Source organism: Cottoperca gobio, chromosome 10, assembly GCF_900634415.1.
Source record: "Cottoperca gobio chromosome 10, fCotGob3.1, whole genome shotgun sequence".
NCBI lineage: Eukaryota > Metazoa > Chordata > Actinopteri > Perciformes > Bovichtidae > Cottoperca > Cottoperca gobio.
In genome coordinates, this window is record NC_041364.1 from 6,163,757 (window position 1) to 6,183,965 (window position 20,209).

Sequence of the window (20,209 nt, forward strand, 5' to 3'; positions counted from 1 at the left end):
GTTGTGTTTACTCTCCGTGTCAGTTACAGAAACCCACCATGAAACAGAAGCGTGCTGTTGGTGTTGTTTCATGTGTTTAGGTTGGAAAGATGGTTGATATTATTTCCACTGTGGTGGCACAGCCAAATACTAACATAAGGAGAGGCCAATCAGCTTGCTCTGAAATAGTTCCCTCCCACTTCATATGAGTACATTAAGCCGAATCCTCTTCTAATACGATCTAATTTAACTGCAGATACAAGTGGATTAACAAGAAGATGATGATCATATTTTATTTACTGCTGATGCTCAGAGCGGGGCGTAAGTATATGTAGAAATGTCAAATTTACTCCAGATGTGTATTTAATACATTGCCATGTGATTATCATGTACAGTTAGCAGGGCATATATTATTCTTAATGTATCTTTAATCACTCATCTGTGTTTCTTTATATTTTTCAGGATGCGCACACGATCCGATCTTTGACACAAAGACTGTTGGTGTTGGAGATGATGTGACTTTGACATGTCCCCGCCAGAAAAATTCGCAAACAGAATACTTCTTTTGGATTAGGCTTGTTTCTGGAAACTTTCCTGAAACCTTCAAGGGAACGCATCAATTTGAATATAATGTTGTTCACATGACTCCTCGCACTGCAACAAAACAAGGGCCTGAAACATTTCTTCTGCAGATAAATAAAACAGAGCCAAGCGATACTGGAGTTTACTACTGTATAGAAGTAGACTTACTTGATATGACATTTTTGAAAGGAACATTTCTGAGAATTAAAGGTATATGTACTTTATACTAGATGTTATTGTTATAACTGTCCGATGGTTCACATTTATTATATATATTACACATATGTGTACAATACGTGTTTGCCTCTTTAATTTAATATGTTAACCAACTTATTGTATTCTTGTCTTTCATCTGCACTGTCCCTTTGCTATTATATGATTTCTGAAATAAACTACAGCAAACAAACGTTTACATTCCTGAATTTTATTATCCTTTATTCATGCATTTGTATTTCCCAGAACCTGATATCACTGCCACCATTCAAGACCTTCCATCTGATCCAGTCCGTCCAGGAGACTCAGTGACTCTGCAGTGTTCAGTCCTCTCTGACTCTGAGACCAAGATGTGTGAAGGACAACACAGTGTGTTCTGGTTCAGATCTGGATCAGATGAATCTCATCCTAAAGTCATTTACGCTCATGGAAACAGTGGTGATGGATGTGAGAAGAGTCCTGAGGCTCACGCTCCACAGAAATGTATCTACAACTTCTCTAAAAACGTCAGCTCCTCTGATGCCGGGACTTATTACTGTGCTGTGGCCACATGCGGGGAGATATTTTTTGGAGATCGGGCAAAACTGGAAATTGAAGGTAACTGCAGAACACTTAAATATTAATCATTAATAATCACTCAAAATATGTGTTCCTCATGCATTGTGATAATGTCAAAGTATTGGTTAACTTTCATATTTGATCCTTTTCATATTGTTTTAGCAGTCAACATGTGGGATTTGGAGAAGGCCAACACAGTTCTGTTTCTGTTATGCGCTGCTTTGGCTATAAGTCTAATCGTCCATATGTATACCATCAAGAAGAAAACTTGTGATTGTTGCAACGGTAAAATAAGTTTCTCATACATTAATCTATAAACAGTATTTTTCAAAAACTAACTTTCTAGTATTTACATAACTGATTAGTGTAAATTAACCTATGACATCTTTTATCTCAAAATTATGTTTTTTTTTATAATACAACTGATGTTGCTCCGCAAACAAATGCTGCACCAGCCAGCGGTGATCAGCAAAGTCAGCAGGTATGGTCTATAAAGAAAAGATGACGCTTCAAAAGTTCTCTAAATATGTAAATATTAAGGTCTGTCGTCTTAAAACATTTCTCCATATAATTCTCAGAGAGATGAGGAAACATTATTTTATTCTGCCCCAACCTTCAACAAGAGGAAAACTGGCAAAGCAGAGAGAAGGAATGAAGAAGCGGCAGAGAGAGAGACGATCTACACCGATGTCAGGGCGTTAGTGAAATAATCAAAATCTACTGGATTTGCTTATCAAAGCTAATATCATTTTTGTCTGCTTCACTTCTGATATTGCTAAAAAAAACTTTTATTTGGATAACTTTAAACATTTTGAATGTTTAACTTTGACATTATGTTTTGTTCAATCTGTTTGCATTGTATGACAGAAGGGCATGGAGTATCATGACGCACTGTGGAATAGTTTTAGTGGATTTTTAAGGTGATATTCTACAGCGTCTCATATCTATTATTTCTTGTTACATTTTTGTGCATTTTTTTCATTCAAAGTTGAGTCGTTTACGATCCGTCTCTTTTGTCTGAAATGTAGTTTTAAGCCTGTTAACTTCTCCTATATGTATCTATGCAAAGCTACGGTGCACCATGTTCAGGGTTTTTCAAAAGTTTTGTTTTGTCTCTGATTTTATGAAGGCAGATTTTTATGGAATTAAAATGAAAGTATATGAAAGTGACCTTGATATGTTGTTGTTTTTTTATGTTGATAACACAGAAAAAACAAATACAATACTTTTAAATCAATAACCCAGGAGGCTAAAATATACATAATAATCATTTCATATTTATTTTTCTTACTTGTGCTTGCACATGCCGATCTCTTACCACACTTCAAATCCATTAATTTTAACCATTTTGAGGTTCTGAGGCAGACGGAGGTGAAGCCTTTCGCAAATTAGATTTTATTGAATTTTATTGGATTTTATTGGATTTTATTGGATTATATTTTGAAATACACAATATGTTACCGATTCGACCATCAACATTAACTCAGGCCGACAGCATTGTGTAAAATGTGTATTTCACCCACAATAGTGGCTTGGCTCTGTCAATCAAACCACCACTTTGATCCTGACTGATAACATCTCAATAAATGTTGTGATGGATTGCCATAAAAGGTTTCCGGAGGATGTATCCTAATATGTCTTTTTGATCCCCCAACTTTTCATCGGCACGTTGAAATTTGGTTTTGTGTGAAATGTGTTCAGGATGGATTGTAGTGAGATTGGTACACAGTGACATAGGAAATACATGGAGGGGGCTCAGCTGTTGAGATGCCGAACATGAACTGCAACGTCTCCAGTTAGTTGCAGTGAACTGCTGTGTATTTGTCCACCACAACGTTGTACAACAAACAGGTTAAAAATAAACAATATGAAAAGACTATTAAATATAATAATGCCCTCCATCTTTCTAGTCTTATAGCACTTTGTATTAGCCATTGCATGTCTATCATGAGAAAAAGCAAAGCCACAAGCAACAGGTTCACTGACTGACAGGCTGCGGTGGGCCATTTTTTCCTCCCTTGACCAAACATCAAGGCTGTTTACTCAGAACAGACCTGACTATGGGCTTCAAAATGGCTTTCAGTGAGGGTAAAGTTGCAAGAAAGGAAATGAGTCAAAGTACAAATAATGTCAGTTGTGCGTTTTTAAAAAGGCAACCATCTACAACTATATGCATCTGCAATATATCACAGATACACTTTAGTTCAAACGTAAAGATTTCTTTATCATATATGTGGACAGGCTGCCAGTCGATTAGTGCGCCAAGTGATGCGCATTGGAGCAGAGCATTTTTCAGGATGCGCACACGATCCGATCTTTGACACAAAGACTGTTGGTGTTGGAGATGATGTGACTTTGACATGTCCCCGCCAGAAAACTTTGCAAACAAAATACTTCTTTTGGATTAGGCTTGTTTCTGGAAACTTTCCTGAAACCTTCAAGGGAACGTATCAATTTGAATATAATGTTGTTCACATGACTCCTCGCACTGCAACAAAACAAGGGCCAGTTGTGCGTTTTTAAAAAGGCAACCATCTACAACCATCTACAACTATATGCATCTGCAATATATCACAGATACACTTTAGTTCAAACGTAAAGATTTCTTTATCATATATGTGGACAGGCTGCCAGTCGATTAATGCGCCAAGTGATGCGCATTGGAGCAGACTTTAGTGAGGCTGTCAAACCATTTTGTCGATTATCTGCCAAACTGCAGTCCAGAAAAGAGGGAGGACCAGAAAATGTTAAGCACCTCCCACATTTGAAAGCAACTACCAATGAAAAGCACCAAACCGCAGAACAGTGTCATAAAAAACATCTTTTTAAATCAGCAGTGCACGCCCAGCTTCCTTAGGCCAGAATAGAGAGTGAGAGTAAAAAAGCCCCTTTTTTTTGGCATCTTAGTTTGAAGCCCAACCACAACAATGCTCAAGTTTCCATGCATCATTTGTTTGTCAGAGGTGACGGTGAATGCATGTCTATCTGCTTCTGTCTGTGTGTCAGATGCAAGCATTGCTGTGCACACAAAGAAAAGGCAGATGGTACAAAGCAGTATCAAAGTACATGAACGTATGCACTGCAGGGCTTTTGTTTAAAATTACATTTTACAGTTATTACTTTTTCCTACATAGTATATTTAACTGTTATGTGTATAACAGTATGTGTGCAGGGGCTGGACACAGCATTGTGTCGGGAAATCATTGATTTGAATTTATTTTTAAACTTTATTTAACCAAAAAGGTCTCATTAAGATACAATATCTTAACATTCAGTCAGATAGCATCACAATGGAAAAAAGTAGCAAAACCCAACTGCAGACAAAAAACATATGGGGATCAGTGGCTGAAAGCAAGAAGGCAGCAAATGGATCATTAGTTCTGTAAAAACTTCATTGTCAAACCTTTGTGTTTCGGCTTGTGGTCAATAATGTTGACCCTTATGAGGCCACAAACCACACCTCAGCAGTCTGCTGAATGTTATGGCAGTTTTTCTGTTTTCATTCTCTAGAAACCTTGTGCTAGAAACCCACTCTTGTTTTTGGTTATACTTTTGATGCCAGACTTTGACTGCAACAGGTGTTCCTGTTATTGTGAGGTTATCCACTGTAGAAAGCTTTTAATTAAACAAAGTTTAAGTTTCTGTTCCTGCCTTTCTCTCCATGAGGTATAGAGGTATTATTGCGTAACAGCCCTCCCCCTCTCTGTCTGCTTCTACAGGGTCATCATTGGAAAGTATGTATTGGTTGGCTCCATTTATATTCACCTATAGACGGATCCTTCATCTTTCTGTAACAAATACATTTTAAAATATACACCAATCAAACGCCATCCATCCGGATGTATGGATCCGCGATCTCGTTCTTTCGGTCATGACCCATCCTTCATGACCTTAGGTGAGGGTAGGAACGAAGATCTTCCGGTTGATCCAGAGCCTTACCTTCTGGCTCAGCTCTCTTTTCGTCACAACGGTGTCGTAAAGCGAATGCAATACCGCCCCCGCTGCGCCGATTCTCTGGCCAATTTCACTCCATCGTCCCCTCACTCGCGAACAAGACCCTGAGGTACTTGAACTCCTTCGCTTGGGGTAAGGACTCATTTCCTAGCCGGAGTAGGCAATCCAGCGGTTTCCTCAGATTCGGTTGTGATCTGATCCAGTTCTTGCTGAAGGTCACAGATCGATGATGCCATCAGGACCCAATCATCTGCAAAGAGCAGCGATGAGATCCTCAGGCCACCAAACTTCAACCCTTCTCCTCCACAACTACGCCTCGATATCCGGCTATGAATATCACAAACAGTGTTGGTGATAAAGCGCAGCCCTGGCGGATTCCAACATCCACTGGGAACGAGTCCGACTTACTGCTGAGTACCTGGACACAACTCTCGCTTTGGGTGTACAGGGATTGGAGGGCCCTCAGAAGGGACCCCCAACCCCATACTCCCGCAGCACTTGCCACAGTGTCACCCGGGGGACTCGGTCATACGCCTTCTCCAGATCCACAAAACACAGCACAGTCCAAAGAGGCTATGTGGGGCCTCCCATTCATCCATCCTTTGGGCCCATCACTCTTTGGAAAAAACGCTGGGGTCGGGTGCGGTGTCACACGGGTGGCAGTGACGGTCAGGGACCTCGACGGACCAGACCCGGGCAGCAGAGGCTGGCTCTGGGGATGTGGAACATCACCTCTCTGTGGGGGAAGGAGCCGGAACTCTTTCCTCTTTCGGGAGGTGGAGTGTTACCAGTTGGATCTGGTGGGGCTTACCTCTACGCACAGTCTTGGTTCTGGAACTGTAATCCTGGATCGGGGTTGGACGCTATTCTTCTCTGGAGTTGCCCAAGGTGTGAGGTGTCGGGCGGGTGTGGGGATACTCACAAGTCTCTGGCTCAGCGCCGCTACGTTGGAGTTCACCCCGTTGGACGAGAGGGTCGCATCAATACGCCTACGGGTTATGGGGGGGGGACTCTGATTGTTGTCTGTGCCTATGCACCTAACAGCAGTTCGGAATATTTGGCCTTCTGGGAGACCCTGAATGAAGTCCTTTATGGAGCTCTGGTAGGGGACTCCGTAGTTCTGCTGGGACACTTTAACGCGCATGTGGGAAAGGATGGAGACAGCTGGAGAGGCGTGATTGGGAGGAACGGCCTCCCTGTTGTAAACCTGAACGGTCGTTTGTTGTTGGACTTCTGTGCTAGTCATGGAATGGCCATAACGAACACCATGTTCGAACATAAGAATGCTCATAAGTGTACGTGGTACCAGAGCACCATAGGCCAAAGGTCAATGATCGATTTTGTGATCGTATCATCTAATCTGAGGCCGCATGTTTTGAACACTCGGGTGAAGAGAGGGGCGAAGCTTTCATCTGATCACCATCTGGTGGTGAGTTGGATCAAGGGTATTTAATATTTTCATATCAAGAATGGATCTGACGATTAGATGCGTTTCATCCACCAGTTTTTATGCACATTTTCAATTTTCAACATGAGTGGAAACGCTGAACATTTGAAATAATCTTGAAATATCACAAAACAGTTTCTACGCTTAGCTAAGGTGGAAACGTTGGTATAAAAAAGCGAAATGAGCAGAAACAAGGGCAATGTAAACAGATTTTGCAAATAAAAGATGACGTACATTGTTTACCACCGTTTGAGATTCGACTAACAGTCTTCTGCAATGGCATAATCGTTTTCCAATTGGTGAATTGGCGCCACATACTGCTTATCTCGATGAACCAACTCCTAATTATCGTATAAAGGCAGTGAAAATTTGGTAAAAATGTTCACTACATCTGGGTGAAAACCGGGCTACTACCTGTTTGTGAGATGTGTGTGTTAAAACAAAAGTCAGAGTCGTTTACAGGTTTACAGATGCAGTAGGCCGTTGTTTTCAGCCCGAGGTGGAACTCATATATCAGTTTTCTGTTTTGAACATTTTTGTCCAAGTTCAGTCGAAAGATTTGTTGTTACCGACTATGTAGTTTGTTCAGTATTGTGAATAATAATAATAATAATAATAATAATAATAATAATAATAATAATAATAAATTGTATTTATAGGCGCACTTCTCATTTGCGTAAACAAAACTCAAAGTGAACGAGTGAGCCGATCAGAAACAGTGTGTTTTGATCAAATGAAATCATTGCTAAAGCATTCAACATAAATGCAACGTTCAATACCTGGGGAGGAAGCTGTGTGCCAATCATGTAGCACAGGGGTCGGGAACCTTTTTGGCTGGGAGAGCCATAAAAGACAAACATTTTTTTTATGTATTTCCTTGAGAGCCATATAAATTTGAATGCAACTTTACGTGTGCATTTTTTAATATAACACGTCTCCGAGTACTAATAGAGGTATGAGTGTTTCATTGAACAGGTGCTCTTTTATTAAATAAACTAAACGCTTACGTTATTTATCTCATATATGAGCACGTTTCTGTGTTTTCTGCACGGGTGTCAAACTCAAGGCAATTATATCCGACCAGCGAGAAAATATCATATGTCTGTCATAACTGGCCCGCCGGTTTTGGTAATTAAATCAATGCATGGCACAACCACGGGGAAAGACATTTGAGGAAGAATCTCAGAAATGAAAACTGAACTGCTCAGCAATCCGTCTGCAGTTGACTTAAATATGTTCCATATCTTTTTGCACTTTATGTGTATCCTGTTCAATAAATGTGGACCGTGTTTGGCCCTCGACGTAGTCCCAGTTTTTAATGTTGGCCCTCTGTGAATGAGTTTGACCCCCCCCCCCCCCCCCCCCCCCCCCCCCCGTCTACTGCTTGCTTTGCGCAGTTTCTCCTCTGCTCAGTTTCGCGACGGGCGGGGCCCCCTACACCCCTACACCCACACCTACACACACACCTATACACACACACACACCTATACACACACCTATACACACACATATACACACACACACACACACACCTATACACACACACACACACACACACACACACACACACACACCTATACACACACCTATACACACGCACACACACACACACACACACACACACACACACACACCTATACACACATACACACACACGTGTGTAAGTGTGTGCGCTGTGCAGCCTGAGACAGAGCGGAGGAAAGGAGAGGGGAGAACTAAAAACAAATCCGCTGCTAAATGTTTTACTTTAAAATGACACAGTATAATTGTTTATTACTTGTTAATCATGTTAAAAAATGTCAGCTCAAAATTGTCTGCGAGCCATATCGCGTCATCGAAAGAGCCATATATGGCTCGCGAGCCATAGGTTCCCGACCCCTGATGTAGCATGTTGAAATATTAATCCTGACTTTTATCATTGTTTATTATCTATTTCAGGATTTCTTGAAATCAGACTACATTCACAAGCAAATACTAAAGATGTAGAACACACAAATGTATTTTGTCAGATTGTCTCTTTGTTTTTTAGTTTGTATTTGACTGTTCACATTAAGATCAAATCATCTATTGTGTTTACGCTCAAACTAGAAAGAGGCAATATCTCACAACATGAATAAAGTCCATGTATACATTGTGAAAAGGTAAAGGAAAACAAGATTGTTTTTGATGAATGTAGTTCACAACGAATCAAATCATCTGTTGTGTTTACAGATAGTAGTTCCCTCCCACTTCATATGAGTACATTAAGCCGAATCCTCTTCTAATACGATCTAATTTAACTGCAGATACAAGTGGATTAACAAGAAGATGATGATCATATTTTATTTACTGCTGATGCTCAGAGCGGGGCGTAAGTATATGTAGAAATGTCAAATTTACTCCAGATGTGTATTTAATACATTGCCATGTGATTATCATGTACAGTTAGCAGGGCATATATTATTCTTAATGTATCTTTAATCACTCATCTGTGTTTCTTTATATTTTTCAGGATGCGCACACGATCCGATCTTTGACACAAAGACTGTTGGTGTTGGAGATGATGTGACTTTGACATGTCCCCGCCAGAAAAATTCGCAAACAAAATACTTCTTTTGGATTAGGCTTGTTTCTGGAAACTTTCCTGAAACCTTCAAGGGAACGCATCAATTTGAATATAATGTTGTTCACATGACTCCTCGCACTGTAACAAAACAAGGGCCTGAAACATTTCTTCTGCAGATAAATAAAACAGAGCCAAGCGATACTGGAGTTTACTACTGTTTAAAAGTAGACTTACTTGATATGACATTTTTGAAAGGAACATTTCTGAGAATTAAAGGTATATGTACTTTATACTAGATGTTATTGTTATAACTGTCCGATGGTTCACATTTATTATATATATTATACATATGTGTACAATACGTGTTTGCCTCTTTAATTTAATATGTTAAACAACTTATTGTATTCTTGTCTTTCATCTGCACTGTCCCTTTGCTATTATATGATTTCTGAAATAAACTACAGCAAACAAACGTTTACATTCCTGAATTTTATTATCCTTTATTCATGCATTTGTATTTCCCAGGACTTGATATCACTGCCATCATTCAAGACCTTCCATCTGATCCAGTCCGTCCAGGAGACTCAGTGACTCTGCAGTGTTCAGTCCTCTCTGACTCTGAGAACAAGACGTGTGAAGGACAACACAGTGTGTTCTGGTTCAGATCTGGATCAGATGAATCTCATCCTAAAGTCATTTACGCTCATGGAAACAGTGGTGATGGATGTGAGAAGAGTCCTGAGGCTCACGCTCCACAGAAATGTATCTACAACTTCTCTAAAAACGTCAGCTCCTCTGATGCCGGGACTTATTACTGTGCTGTGGCCACATGCGGGGAGATATTTTTTGGAGATGGTACAGAACTGGAAATTGAAGGTAACTGCAGAACACTTAAATATTAATCATTAATAATCACTCAAAATATGTGTTCCTCATGCATTGTGATAATGTCAAAGTATTGGTTAACTTTCATATTTGATCCTTTTCATATTGTTTTAGCAGTCAACATGTGGGATTTGGAGAAGGCCAACACAGTTCTGTTTCTGTTATGCGCTGCTTTGGCTATAAGTCTGATCGTCCATATGTATACCATCAAGAAGAAAACTTGTGATTGTTGCAACGGTAAAATAAGTTTCTCATACATTAATCTATAAACAGTATTTTTCAAAAACTAACTTTCTAGTATTTACATAACTGATTAGTGTAAATTAACCTATGACATCTTTTATCTCAAAATTATGTTTTTTTTATAATACAGCTGCTCCGCAAACAAATGCTGCACCAGCCAGCGGTGATCAGCAAAGTCAGCAGGTATGGTCTATAAAGAAAAGATGACGCTTCAAAAGTTCTCTAAATATGTAAATATTAAGGTCTGTCGTCTTAAAACATTTCTCCATATAATTCTCAGAGAGATGAGGAAAAATTATTTTATTCTGCCCCAACCTTCAACAAGAGGAAAACTGGCAAAGCAGAGAGAAGGAATGAAGAAGCGGCAGAGAGAGAGACGATCTACACCGATGTCAGGGCGTTAGTGAAATAATCAAAATCTACTGGATTTGCTTATTAAAGCTAATATCATTTTTGTCTGACACACTGTTGTAAATATGCTGCTTCATTTCTGATATTGCTAAAAAAAACTTTTATTTGGATAACTTTAAACATTTTGAATGTTTAACTTTGACATTATGTTTTGTTCAATCTGTTTGCATTGTATGACAGAAGGGCATGGAGTATCATGACGCACTGTGGAATAGTTTTAGTGGATTTTTAAGGTGATATTCTACAGCGTCTCATATCTATTATTTCTTGTTACATTTTTGTGCATTTTTTTCATTTAAAGTTGGAGGGTTGAGTCGTTTACGATCCGTCTCTTTTGTCTGAAATGTAGTTTTAAGCCTGTTAACTTCTCCTATATGTATCTATGCAAAGCTACGGTGCACCATGTTCAGGGTTTTTCAAAAGTTTTGTTTTGTCTCTGATTTTATGAAGGCAGATTTTTATGGAATTAAAATGAAAGTATATGAAAGTGACATTGATATGTTGTTGTTTTTTATGTTCATAACACAGAAAAACCAAATACAATACTTTTAAATCAATAACCCAGGAGGCTAAAATATACATAATAATCATTTCATATTTATTTTTCTTACTTGTGCTTGCACATGCCGATCTCTTACCACACTTCAAATCCATTAATTTTAACCATTTTGAGGTTCTGAGGCAGACGGAGATGAAGCCTTTTGCAAATTAGATTTTATTGGATTTTATTGGATTATATTTTGAAATACACAATATGTTACCGATTCGACCATCAACATTAATTCCAGCCGACAGCATTGTGTAAAATGTGTATTTCACCCACAATAGTGGCCTGGCTCTGTCAATCAAACCACCACTTTGATCCTGACTGAACTATCTCAACAAATGTTGGATGGATTGCCATGAAAGGTTTCCGGAGGATGTATCCTAATAAGTCTTTTTGATCCCCCAACTTTTCATCTCCCGCAATTGGCACGTTGAAATTTGGTTTCGTGTGAAATGTGTTCTGGATGGATTGTAGTGAAATTGGGTACAGTGACATGAGAAATACATGGAGGGGGCTCAGCTGTTGAGATGCCGAACATGAACTGCAACGTCCCCAGTTAGTTGCAGTGAACTGCTGTGTATTTGTCCACCACAACTTTGTACAAAAAACAGGTTAAAAATAAACAATATGAAAAGACTATTAAATATAATAATGCCCTCCATCTTTCTAGTCTTATAGCACTTTGTATAAGCCATTGCATGTCTATCATGAGAACAAGCAAAGCCACAAGCAACAGGTTCACTGACTGACAGGCTGCGGTGGGCCATTTCTTCCTCCCTTGACCAAACATCAAGGCTGTTTACTCAGAACAGACCTGACTATGGGCTTCAAAAGGACTTTCAGTGAGGGTAAAGTTGCAAGAAAGGAAATGAGTCAAAGTACAAATAATGTCACTTGTGTGTTTTTAAAGAGGCAACCATCTACAACTATATGCATCTGCAATATATCACAGATAAACTTTAGTTCAAACGTAAAGATTTCTTTATCATATATGTGGACAGGCTGCCAGTCGATTAATGCGCCAAGTGATGCGCATTGGAGCAGACTTTAGTGAGGCTGTCAAACCTTTTTGTCGATTATCTGCCAAACTGCAGTCCAGAAAAGAAAATGTTAAGCACCTCCCACATTTGAAAGCAACTACCAATGAAAAGCACCAAACCGCAGAACAGTGTCATAAAACCCAACCCAAACGCTTCACACTCGGCTGCGAACCGATCCAGTGATTGCTGAAGGTCACAGACCAATGATGCCATCAGGGCCATATCATCTGCAAAGAGCAGCGATGAGATCCTCAGGCCACCGAACTTCAACCCCTCTCCTCCACGACTACAACTCAATATCCTGTCCATGAATATCACAAACATGATTGGTTATAAAGCGCAACCCTGGCAGAGGCCAACATCCACTGGGAACGAGTCCCGACTTTCTGCCGAGTATCTGGACACAACTCTCGCTTTGGGTGTACAGAGATTGGATGGCCCTCAGAAGTGACCCCATCCCCCCCCCCCCCACCCCATACTCCCGCAGCACCTCCCACAGTATCACCCGGGGGACCCGGTCATATGCCTTCTCCAGATCCACAAAACACAGCACAGTCCGAAAAAGCTACATGGTGCCTCCCATCCATCCATCCTGTGGGCCCATCACTCATGGGAAAAAATGCTGGGGTCGGATACGCTGTAACACGGGTGGCAGTGATGGTCAGGGACCTCGACGGACCAGACCCGGGCAGCAGAGGCTGGCTCTGGGGACGTGGAACATCGCCTCTCTGTGGGGGAAGGAGCTGGAATTCTTTCGGGAGGTGGAGCCATACCAATTGGATCTGGTGGGGCTTACCTCTACGCACAGTCTTTGTTCTGGAACTGTAATCCTGGATAGGGGTTGGACTCTATTCTTCTCTGGAGTTGCCCAAAGTGTGAGGTGTCGGGCGGGTGTGGGGATACTCACAAGTCCCCGGCTGAGCGCCGCTAAATTGGAGTTCACCCTGGTGGACGAGAGGGTAGCCTCAATACGCCTACGGGTTATGGGGGAACTCTGATATTTGTCTGTGCCTATGCACCAAACAGCAGTTCAGAGTATTTGGCCTTCTTGGAGACCCTGAATGAAGTCCTGTATGGAGCTCCAGTAGGGGGCTCCGTAGTTCTGCTGGGAGACTTTAACGCACACGAGGGAAACGATGGAGACAGCTGGAGAGGCGTGATTGGGAGGAACGGCCTCCCTGACCTAAACCTGAACCGTCGTTTGTTGTTGGACTTCTGTGCTAGTCATGGAATGGCCATAACAACACCATGTTCGAACATAAGGATGCATAGGATGCTGGTACCACATACACTTGTATGTGGTACCAGAGCACCCTAGGCCAAAGGTCAATGATCGATTTTGTGATTGTATCATCTAATCTGAGGCCGCATGTTTTGGACACTTGGGTGAAGAGAGGGACGGAGCTGTCAACTGATCACCATCTGGTGGTGAGTTGGATCCAGACTTGGTTTGTAGCGGTAGGAATCTGTTTTCCAGCTGTAGAGACATCAGTGGCGGCGGGGCATTCCTTGCCGTGTTCACTGCTGCAATCCACGGTTGCGTAGCGGGGGTTGATGTGAGCCGTTGCCGGCATGATGGCAGCGGGGGCCAGTCTCTTTCTGTCAAGTTGGGTTCTTATAGTTTGTTAGGGGTGGCTTTAAGTCCTGCGCCACGCTTATTCCAGACGTGATTTACATGACTGTTCTCCGGGGCAAGCTGTAGCTTCACCTTTGGGGTCCATTGTATTGTTGTATCCCTCTCTTCTAGATGAAATATCTTTGCCTGAAGTACTGCAATCTTCTGTAGATGTCCACGTCAGTCTGTGCAGGGGGGCATATCCGTGAAAATTTAATTAATATTAGCAGAAAGATGCAAGCAGAGGTAAGCAGGGGCAAGAGCTAGCAGAGAAGCGTTCGCACAGTAAGAAAGCAGGAAGTGTTTTTCCTGCTAGGTGCGTTTCATCCACCTGTTTTTATCCCCATTTTCAATTTGCGCTTTAAAGAAACCTGAGTGGAAACGCTGAACATTTGAAAAAATCTTGAAATATCACAAAACAGTTTTTACGCTTAGCTAAGGTGGAAACGTTGGTATCAATAAGCAAAATGAGCAGAAACAAGGGCAATGTAAACAGATTTTACAAATAAAAGATGACGTACATTGTTTTTCACTGTTTGAGATTCGACTAACAGTCTTCTGCAATGGCATAATCGTTTTCCCATTGGTGAATTGGCGCCACATATTGCTTATCTCGATGAACCAACTCCTAACTATCGTATAATGGCAGTGAAAATTTGGTAAAAATGTTCACTACATCTGGGTGAAAACCGGGCTACTACCTGTTTGTGAGATGTGTGTGTTAAAACAAAACCACAGAGAATCAACACCTGACCCTGCAGTCCTCCTCGGCTCTACACAGTGTTTTAGTAACTTAGATTAGATTTTACCGCACACAAATTTAGTGTTTTGTTTCACTCTCACTGCTCTAATCAGAGTTTTTTATAGACGCAGCAGGCCGCTGTTTTCAGCTGGAGGTGGAACTCACAAATCAGTTTGCTGTTTCAAATAATTTCGTCCAAGTTCAGTTGAAAGATTTGTTGTTACCGACTATGTAGTTTGTTCAGTATTGTGAACGAGTGAGTCGATCAGAAACAGTGTGTTTTGATCAAATGAAATCATTGCTAAAGCATTCAACATAAATGCAACGTTCAATACCTGGGGAGGAAGCTGTGTGCCAATCATGTAGCACAGGGGTCGGGAACCTTTTTGGCTGGGAGAGCCATAAAAGACAAACATTTTTTTTATGTATTTCCTTGAGAGCCATATAAATTTGAATGCAACTTTACGTGTGCATTTTTTAATATAACACGTCTCCGAGTACTAATAGAGGTATGAGTGTTTCATTGAACAGGTGCTCTTTTATTAAATAAACTAAACGCTTACGTTATTTATCTCATATGTGAGCACGTTTCTGTGTTTTCTGCACGGGTGTCAAACTCAAGGCAATTATATCCGACCAGCGAGAAAATATCATATGTCTGTCATAACTGGCCCGCCGGTTTTGGTAATTAAATCAATGCATGGCACAACCACGGGGAAAGACATTTGAGGAAGAATCTCAGAAATGAAAACTGAACTGCTCAGCAATCCGTCTGCAGTTGACTTAAATATGTTCCATATCTTTTTGCACTTTATGTGTATCCTGTTCAATAAATGTGGACCGTGTTTGGCCCTCGACGTAGTCCCAGTTTTTAATGTTGGCCCTCTGTGAATGAGTTTGACCCCCCGTCCCCCCCCCCCCCCCCCCCCGTCTACTGCTTGCTTTGCGCAGTTTCTCCTCTGCTCAGTTTCGCGACGGGCGGGGCCCCCTACACCCCTACACCCACACCTACACACACACCTATACACACACACACACCTATACACACACCTATACACACACATATACACACACACACACACACACCTATACACACACACACACACACACACACACACACACACCTATACACACACCTATACACACGCACACACACACACACACACACACACACACACACACACACACACACACACACACCTATACACACATACACACACACGTGTGTAAGTGTGTGCGCTGTGCAGCCTGAGACAGAGCGGAGGAAAGGAGAGGGGAGAACTAAAAACAAATCCGCTGCTAAATGTTTTACTTTAAAATGGCACAGTGTAATTGTTTATTACTTGTTAATCATGTTAAAAAATGTCAGCTCAAAATTGTCTGCGAGCCATATCGCGTCATCGAAAGAGCCATATATGGCTCGCGAGCCATAGGTTCCCGACCCCTGATGTAGCATGTTGAAATATTAATCCTGACTTTTATCATTGTTTATTATCTATTTCAGGATTTCTTGAAATCAGACTACATTCACAAGCAAATACTAAAGATGTAGAACACACAAATGTATTTTGTCAGATTGTCTCTTTGTTTTTTAGTTTGTATTTGACTGTTCACATTAAGATCAAATCATCTATTGTGTTTACGCTCAAACTAGAAAGAGGCAATATCTCACAACATGAATAAAGTCCATGTATACATTGTGAAAAGGTAAAGGAAAACAAGATTGTTTTTGATGAATGTAGTTCACAACGAATCAAATCATCTGTTGTGTTTACAGATAGTAGTTCCCTCCCACTTCATATGAGTACATTAAGCCGAATCCTCTTCTAATACGATCTAATTTAACTGCAGATACAAGTGGATTAACAAGAAGATGATGATCATATTTTATTTACTGCTGATGCTCAGAGCGGGGCGTAAGTATATGTAGAAATGTCAAATTTACTCCAGATGTGTATTTAATACATTGCCATGTGATTATCATGTACAGTTAGCAGGGCATATATTATTCTTAATGTATCTTTAATCACTCATCTGTGTTTCTTTATATTTTTCAGGATGCGCACACGATCCGATCTTTGACACAAAGACTGTTGGTGTTGGAGATGATGTGACTTTGACATGTCCCCGCCAGAAAAATTCGCAAACAAAATACTTCTTTTGGATTAGGCTTGTTTCTGGAAACTTTCCTGAAACCTTCAAGGGAACGCATCAATTTGAATATAATGTTGTTCACATGACTCCTCGCACTGTAACAAAACAAGGGCCTGAAACATTTCTTCTGCAGATAAATAAAACAGAGCCAAGCGATACTGGAGTTTACTACTGTTTAAAAGTAGACTTACTTGATATGACATTTTTGAAAGGAACATTTCTGAGAATTAAAGGTATATGTACTTTATACTAGATGTTATTGTTATAACTGTCCGATGGTTCACATTTATTATATATATTATACATATGTGTACAATACGTGTTTGCCTCTTTAATTTAATATGTTAAACAACTTATTGTATTCTTGTCTTTCATCTGCACTGTCCCTTTGCTATTATATGATTTCTGAAATAAACTACAGCAAACAAACGTTTACATTCCTGAATTTTATTATCCTTTATTCATGCATTTGTATTTCCCAGGACTTGATATCACTGCCATCATTCAAGACCTTCCATCTGATCCAGTCCGTCCAGGAGACTCAGTGACTCTGCAGTGTTCAGTCCTCTCTGACTCTGAGAACAAGACTGTGTGAAGGACAACACAGTGTGTTCTGGTTCAGATCTGGATCAGATGAATCTCATCCTAAAGTCATTTACGCTCATGGAAACAGTGGTGATGGATGTGAGAAGAGTCCTGAGGCTCACGCTCCACAGAAATGTATCTACAACTTCTCTAAAAACGTCAGCTCCTCTGATGCCGGGACTTATTACTGTGCTGTGGCCACATGCGGGGAGATATTTTTTGGAGATGGTACAGAACTGGAAATTGAAGGTAACTGCAGAACACTTAAATATTAATCATTAATAATCACTCAAAATATGTGTTCCTCATGCATTGTGATAATGTCAAAGTATTGGTTAACTTTCATATTTGATCCTTTTCATATTGTTTTAGCAGTCAACATGTGGGATTTGGAGAAGGCCAACACAGTTCTGTTTCTGTTATGCGCTGCTTTGGCTATAAGTCTAATCGTCAATATGTATACCATCAAGAAGAAAACTTGTGATTGTTGCAACGGTAAAATAAGTTTCTCATACATTAATCTATAAACAGTATTTTTCAAAAACTAACTTTCTAGTATTTACATAACTGATTAGTGTAAATTAACCTATGACATCTTTTATCTCAAAATTATGTTTTTTTTTATAATACAGCTGCTCCGCAAACAAATGCTGCACCAGCCAGCGGTGATCAGCAAAGTCAGCAGGTATGGTCTATAAAGAAAAGATGACGCTTCAAAAGTTCTCTAAATATGTAAATATTAAGGTCTGTCGTCTTAAAACATTTCTCCATATAATTCTCAGAGAGATGAGGAAACATTATTTTATTCTGCCCCAACCTTCAACAAGAGGAAAACTGGCAAAGCAGAGAGAAGGAATGAAGAAGCGGCAGAGAGAGAGACGATCTACACCGATGTCAGGGCGTTAGTGAAATAATCAAAATCTACTGGATTTGCTTATTAAAGCTAATATCATTTTTGTCTGACACACTGTTGTAAATATGCTGCTTCATTTCTGATATTGCTAAAAAAAACTTTTATTTGGATAACTTTAAACATTTTGAATGTTTAACTTTGACATTATGTTTTGTTCAATCTGTTTGCATTGTATGACAGAAGGGCATGGAGTATCATGACGCACTGTGGAATAGTTTTAGTGGATTTTTAAGGTGATATTCTACAGCGTCTCATATCTATTATTTCTTGTTACATTTTTGTGCATTTTTTTCATTTAAAGTTGGAGGGTTGAGTCGTTTACGATCCGTCTCTTTTGTCTGAAATGTAGTTTTAAGCCTGTTAACTTCTCCTATATGTATCTATGCAAAGCTACGGTGCACCATGTTCAGGGTTTTTCAAAAGTTTTGTTTTGTCTCTGATTTTATGAAGGCAGATTTTTATGGAATTAAAATGAAAGTATATGAAAGTGACCTTGATATGTTGTTGTTTTTTATGTTCATAACACAGAAAAACCAAATACAATACTTTTAAATCAATAACCCAGGAGGCTAAAATATACATAATAATCATTTCATATTTATTTTTCTTACTTGTGCTTGCACATGCCGATCTCTTACCACACTTCAAATCCATTAATTTTAACCATTTTGAGGTTCTGAGGCAGACGGAGGTGAAGCCTTTTGCAAATTAGATTTTATTGGATTTTATTGGATTATATTTTGAAATACACAATATGTTACCGATTCGACCATCAACATTAATTCCAGCCGACAGCATTGTGTAAAACGTGTATTTCACCCACAATAGTGGCCTGGCTCTGTCAATCAAACCACCACTTTGATCCTGACTGAACTATCTCAACAAATGTTGGATGGATTGCCATGAAAGGTTTCCGGAGGATGTATCCTAATAAGTCTTTTTGATCCCCCAACTTTTCATCTCCCGCAATTGGCACGTTGAAATTTGGTTTCGTGTGAAATGTGTTCTGGATGGATTGTAGTGAAATTGGGTACAGTGACATGAGAAATACATGGAGGGGGCTCAGCTGTTGAGATGCCGAACATGAACTGCAACGTCCCCAGTTAGTTGCAGTGAACTGCTGTGTATTTGTCCACCACAACTTTGTACAAAAAACAGGTTAAAAATAAACAATATGAAAAGACTATTAAATATAATAATGCCCTCCATCTTTCTAGTCTTATAGCACTTTGTATAAGCCATTGCATGTCTATCATGAGAACAAGCAAAGCCACAAGCAACAGGTTCACTAACTGACAGGCTGCGGTGGGCCATTTCTTCCTCCCTTGACCAAACATCAAGGCTGTTTACTCAGAACAGACCTGACTATGGGCTTCAAAAGGACTTTCAGTGAGGGTAAAGTTGCAAGAAAGGAAATGAGTCAAAGTACAAATAATGTCACTTGTGTGTTTTTAAAGAGGCAACCATCTACAACTATATGCATCTGCAATATATCACAGATAAACTTTAGTTCAAACGTAAAGATTTCTTTATCATATATGTGGACAGGCTGCCAGTCGATTAATGCGCCAAGTGATGCGCATTGGAGCAGACTTTAGTGAGGCTGTCAAACCTTTTTGTCGATTATCTGCCAAACTGCAGTCCAGAAAAGAAAATGTTAAGCACCTCCCACATTTGAAAGCAACTACCAATGAAAAGCACCAAACCGCAGAACAGTGTCATAAAACCCAACCCAAACGCTTCACACTCGGCTGCGAACCGATCCAGTGATTGCTGAAGGTCACAGACCAATGATG

The 20,209-nt window shown here is 40.1% G+C and overlaps 2 protein-coding genes across 8 annotated transcripts; both read left to right on the forward strand.

The window, feature by feature from the left end:
- Positions 1 to 236: 236 nt before the first annotated feature.
- Positions 237 to 18,904, forward strand: LOC115014953 (signal-regulatory protein beta-2-like). Of its 4 annotated transcripts, none has more exons than XM_029442110.1 (7): positions 237 to 300; positions 442 to 771; positions 1,021 to 1,371; positions 1,495 to 1,617; positions 1,788 to 1,813; positions 1,911 to 2,030; positions 10,811 to 11,308. In XM_029442110.1, the coding sequence occupies exons 1-7, from the start codon at positions 258 to 260 to the stop codon at positions 10,811 to 10,813; spliced, it is 996 nt and encodes a 331-aa protein (XP_029297970.1). In that variant the 5' UTR covers positions 237 to 257; the 3' UTR covers positions 10,814 to 11,308. The 4 variants fall into 4 exon arrangements, with proteins under 4 accessions (XP_029297970.1, XP_029297967.1, XP_029297968.1 ...); XM_029442107.1 differs by having other exon boundaries at positions 1,792 to 1,813; XM_029442108.1 differs by having other exon boundaries at positions 1,498 to 1,617; positions 1,792 to 1,813.
- Positions 3,730 to 11,308, forward strand: LOC115014954 (signal-regulatory protein beta-2-like). Of its 4 annotated transcripts, none has more exons than XM_029442113.1 (6): positions 3,730 to 3,835; positions 9,432 to 9,554; positions 9,804 to 10,154; positions 10,278 to 10,400; positions 10,537 to 10,589; positions 10,687 to 11,308. In XM_029442113.1, the coding sequence occupies exons 1-6, from the start codon at positions 3,808 to 3,810 to the stop codon at positions 10,816 to 10,818; spliced, it is 810 nt and encodes a 269-aa protein (XP_029297973.1). In that variant the 5' UTR covers positions 3,730 to 3,807; the 3' UTR covers positions 10,819 to 11,308. The 4 variants fall into 4 exon arrangements, with proteins under 4 accessions (XP_029297973.1, XP_029297974.1, XP_029297971.1 ...); XM_029442111.1 differs by lacking the exon at positions 3,730 to 3,835 and adding an exon at positions 9,020 to 9,083 and having other exon boundaries at positions 9,225 to 9,554; XM_029442112.1 differs by lacking the exon at positions 3,730 to 3,835 and adding an exon at positions 9,020 to 9,083 and having other exon boundaries at positions 9,225 to 9,554; positions 10,281 to 10,400.
- Positions 18,905 to 20,209: the final 1,305 nt, after the last annotated feature.

Excerpts from the sequence above, each read along its gene's own strand:
- LOC115014953 (XM_029442107.1), top strand. The coding sequence starts at position 258 with ATGATGATCATATTTTATTTACTGCTGATGCTCAGAGCGGGGC. Across the intron at positions 1,372-1,494 it reads GGCAAAACTGGAAATTGAAG|CAGTCAACATGTGGGATTTG; the intron begins GTAACTGCAGAA and ends ATATTGTTTTAG. Across the intron at positions 2,031-10,810 it reads TCTACACCGATGTCAGGGCG|TGAAATAATCAAAATCTACT; the intron begins TTAGTGAAATAA and ends TCAGGGCGTTAG.
- LOC115014954 (XM_029442111.1), top strand. The coding sequence starts at position 9,041 with ATGATGATCATATTTTATTTACTGCTGATGCTCAGAGCGGGGC. Across the intron at positions 10,155-10,277 it reads TACAGAACTGGAAATTGAAG|CAGTCAACATGTGGGATTTG; the intron begins GTAACTGCAGAA and ends ATATTGTTTTAG. Across the intron at positions 10,590-10,686 it reads GTGATCAGCAAAGTCAGCAG|AGAGATGAGGAAAAATTATT; the intron begins GTATGGTCTATA and ends TATAATTCTCAG.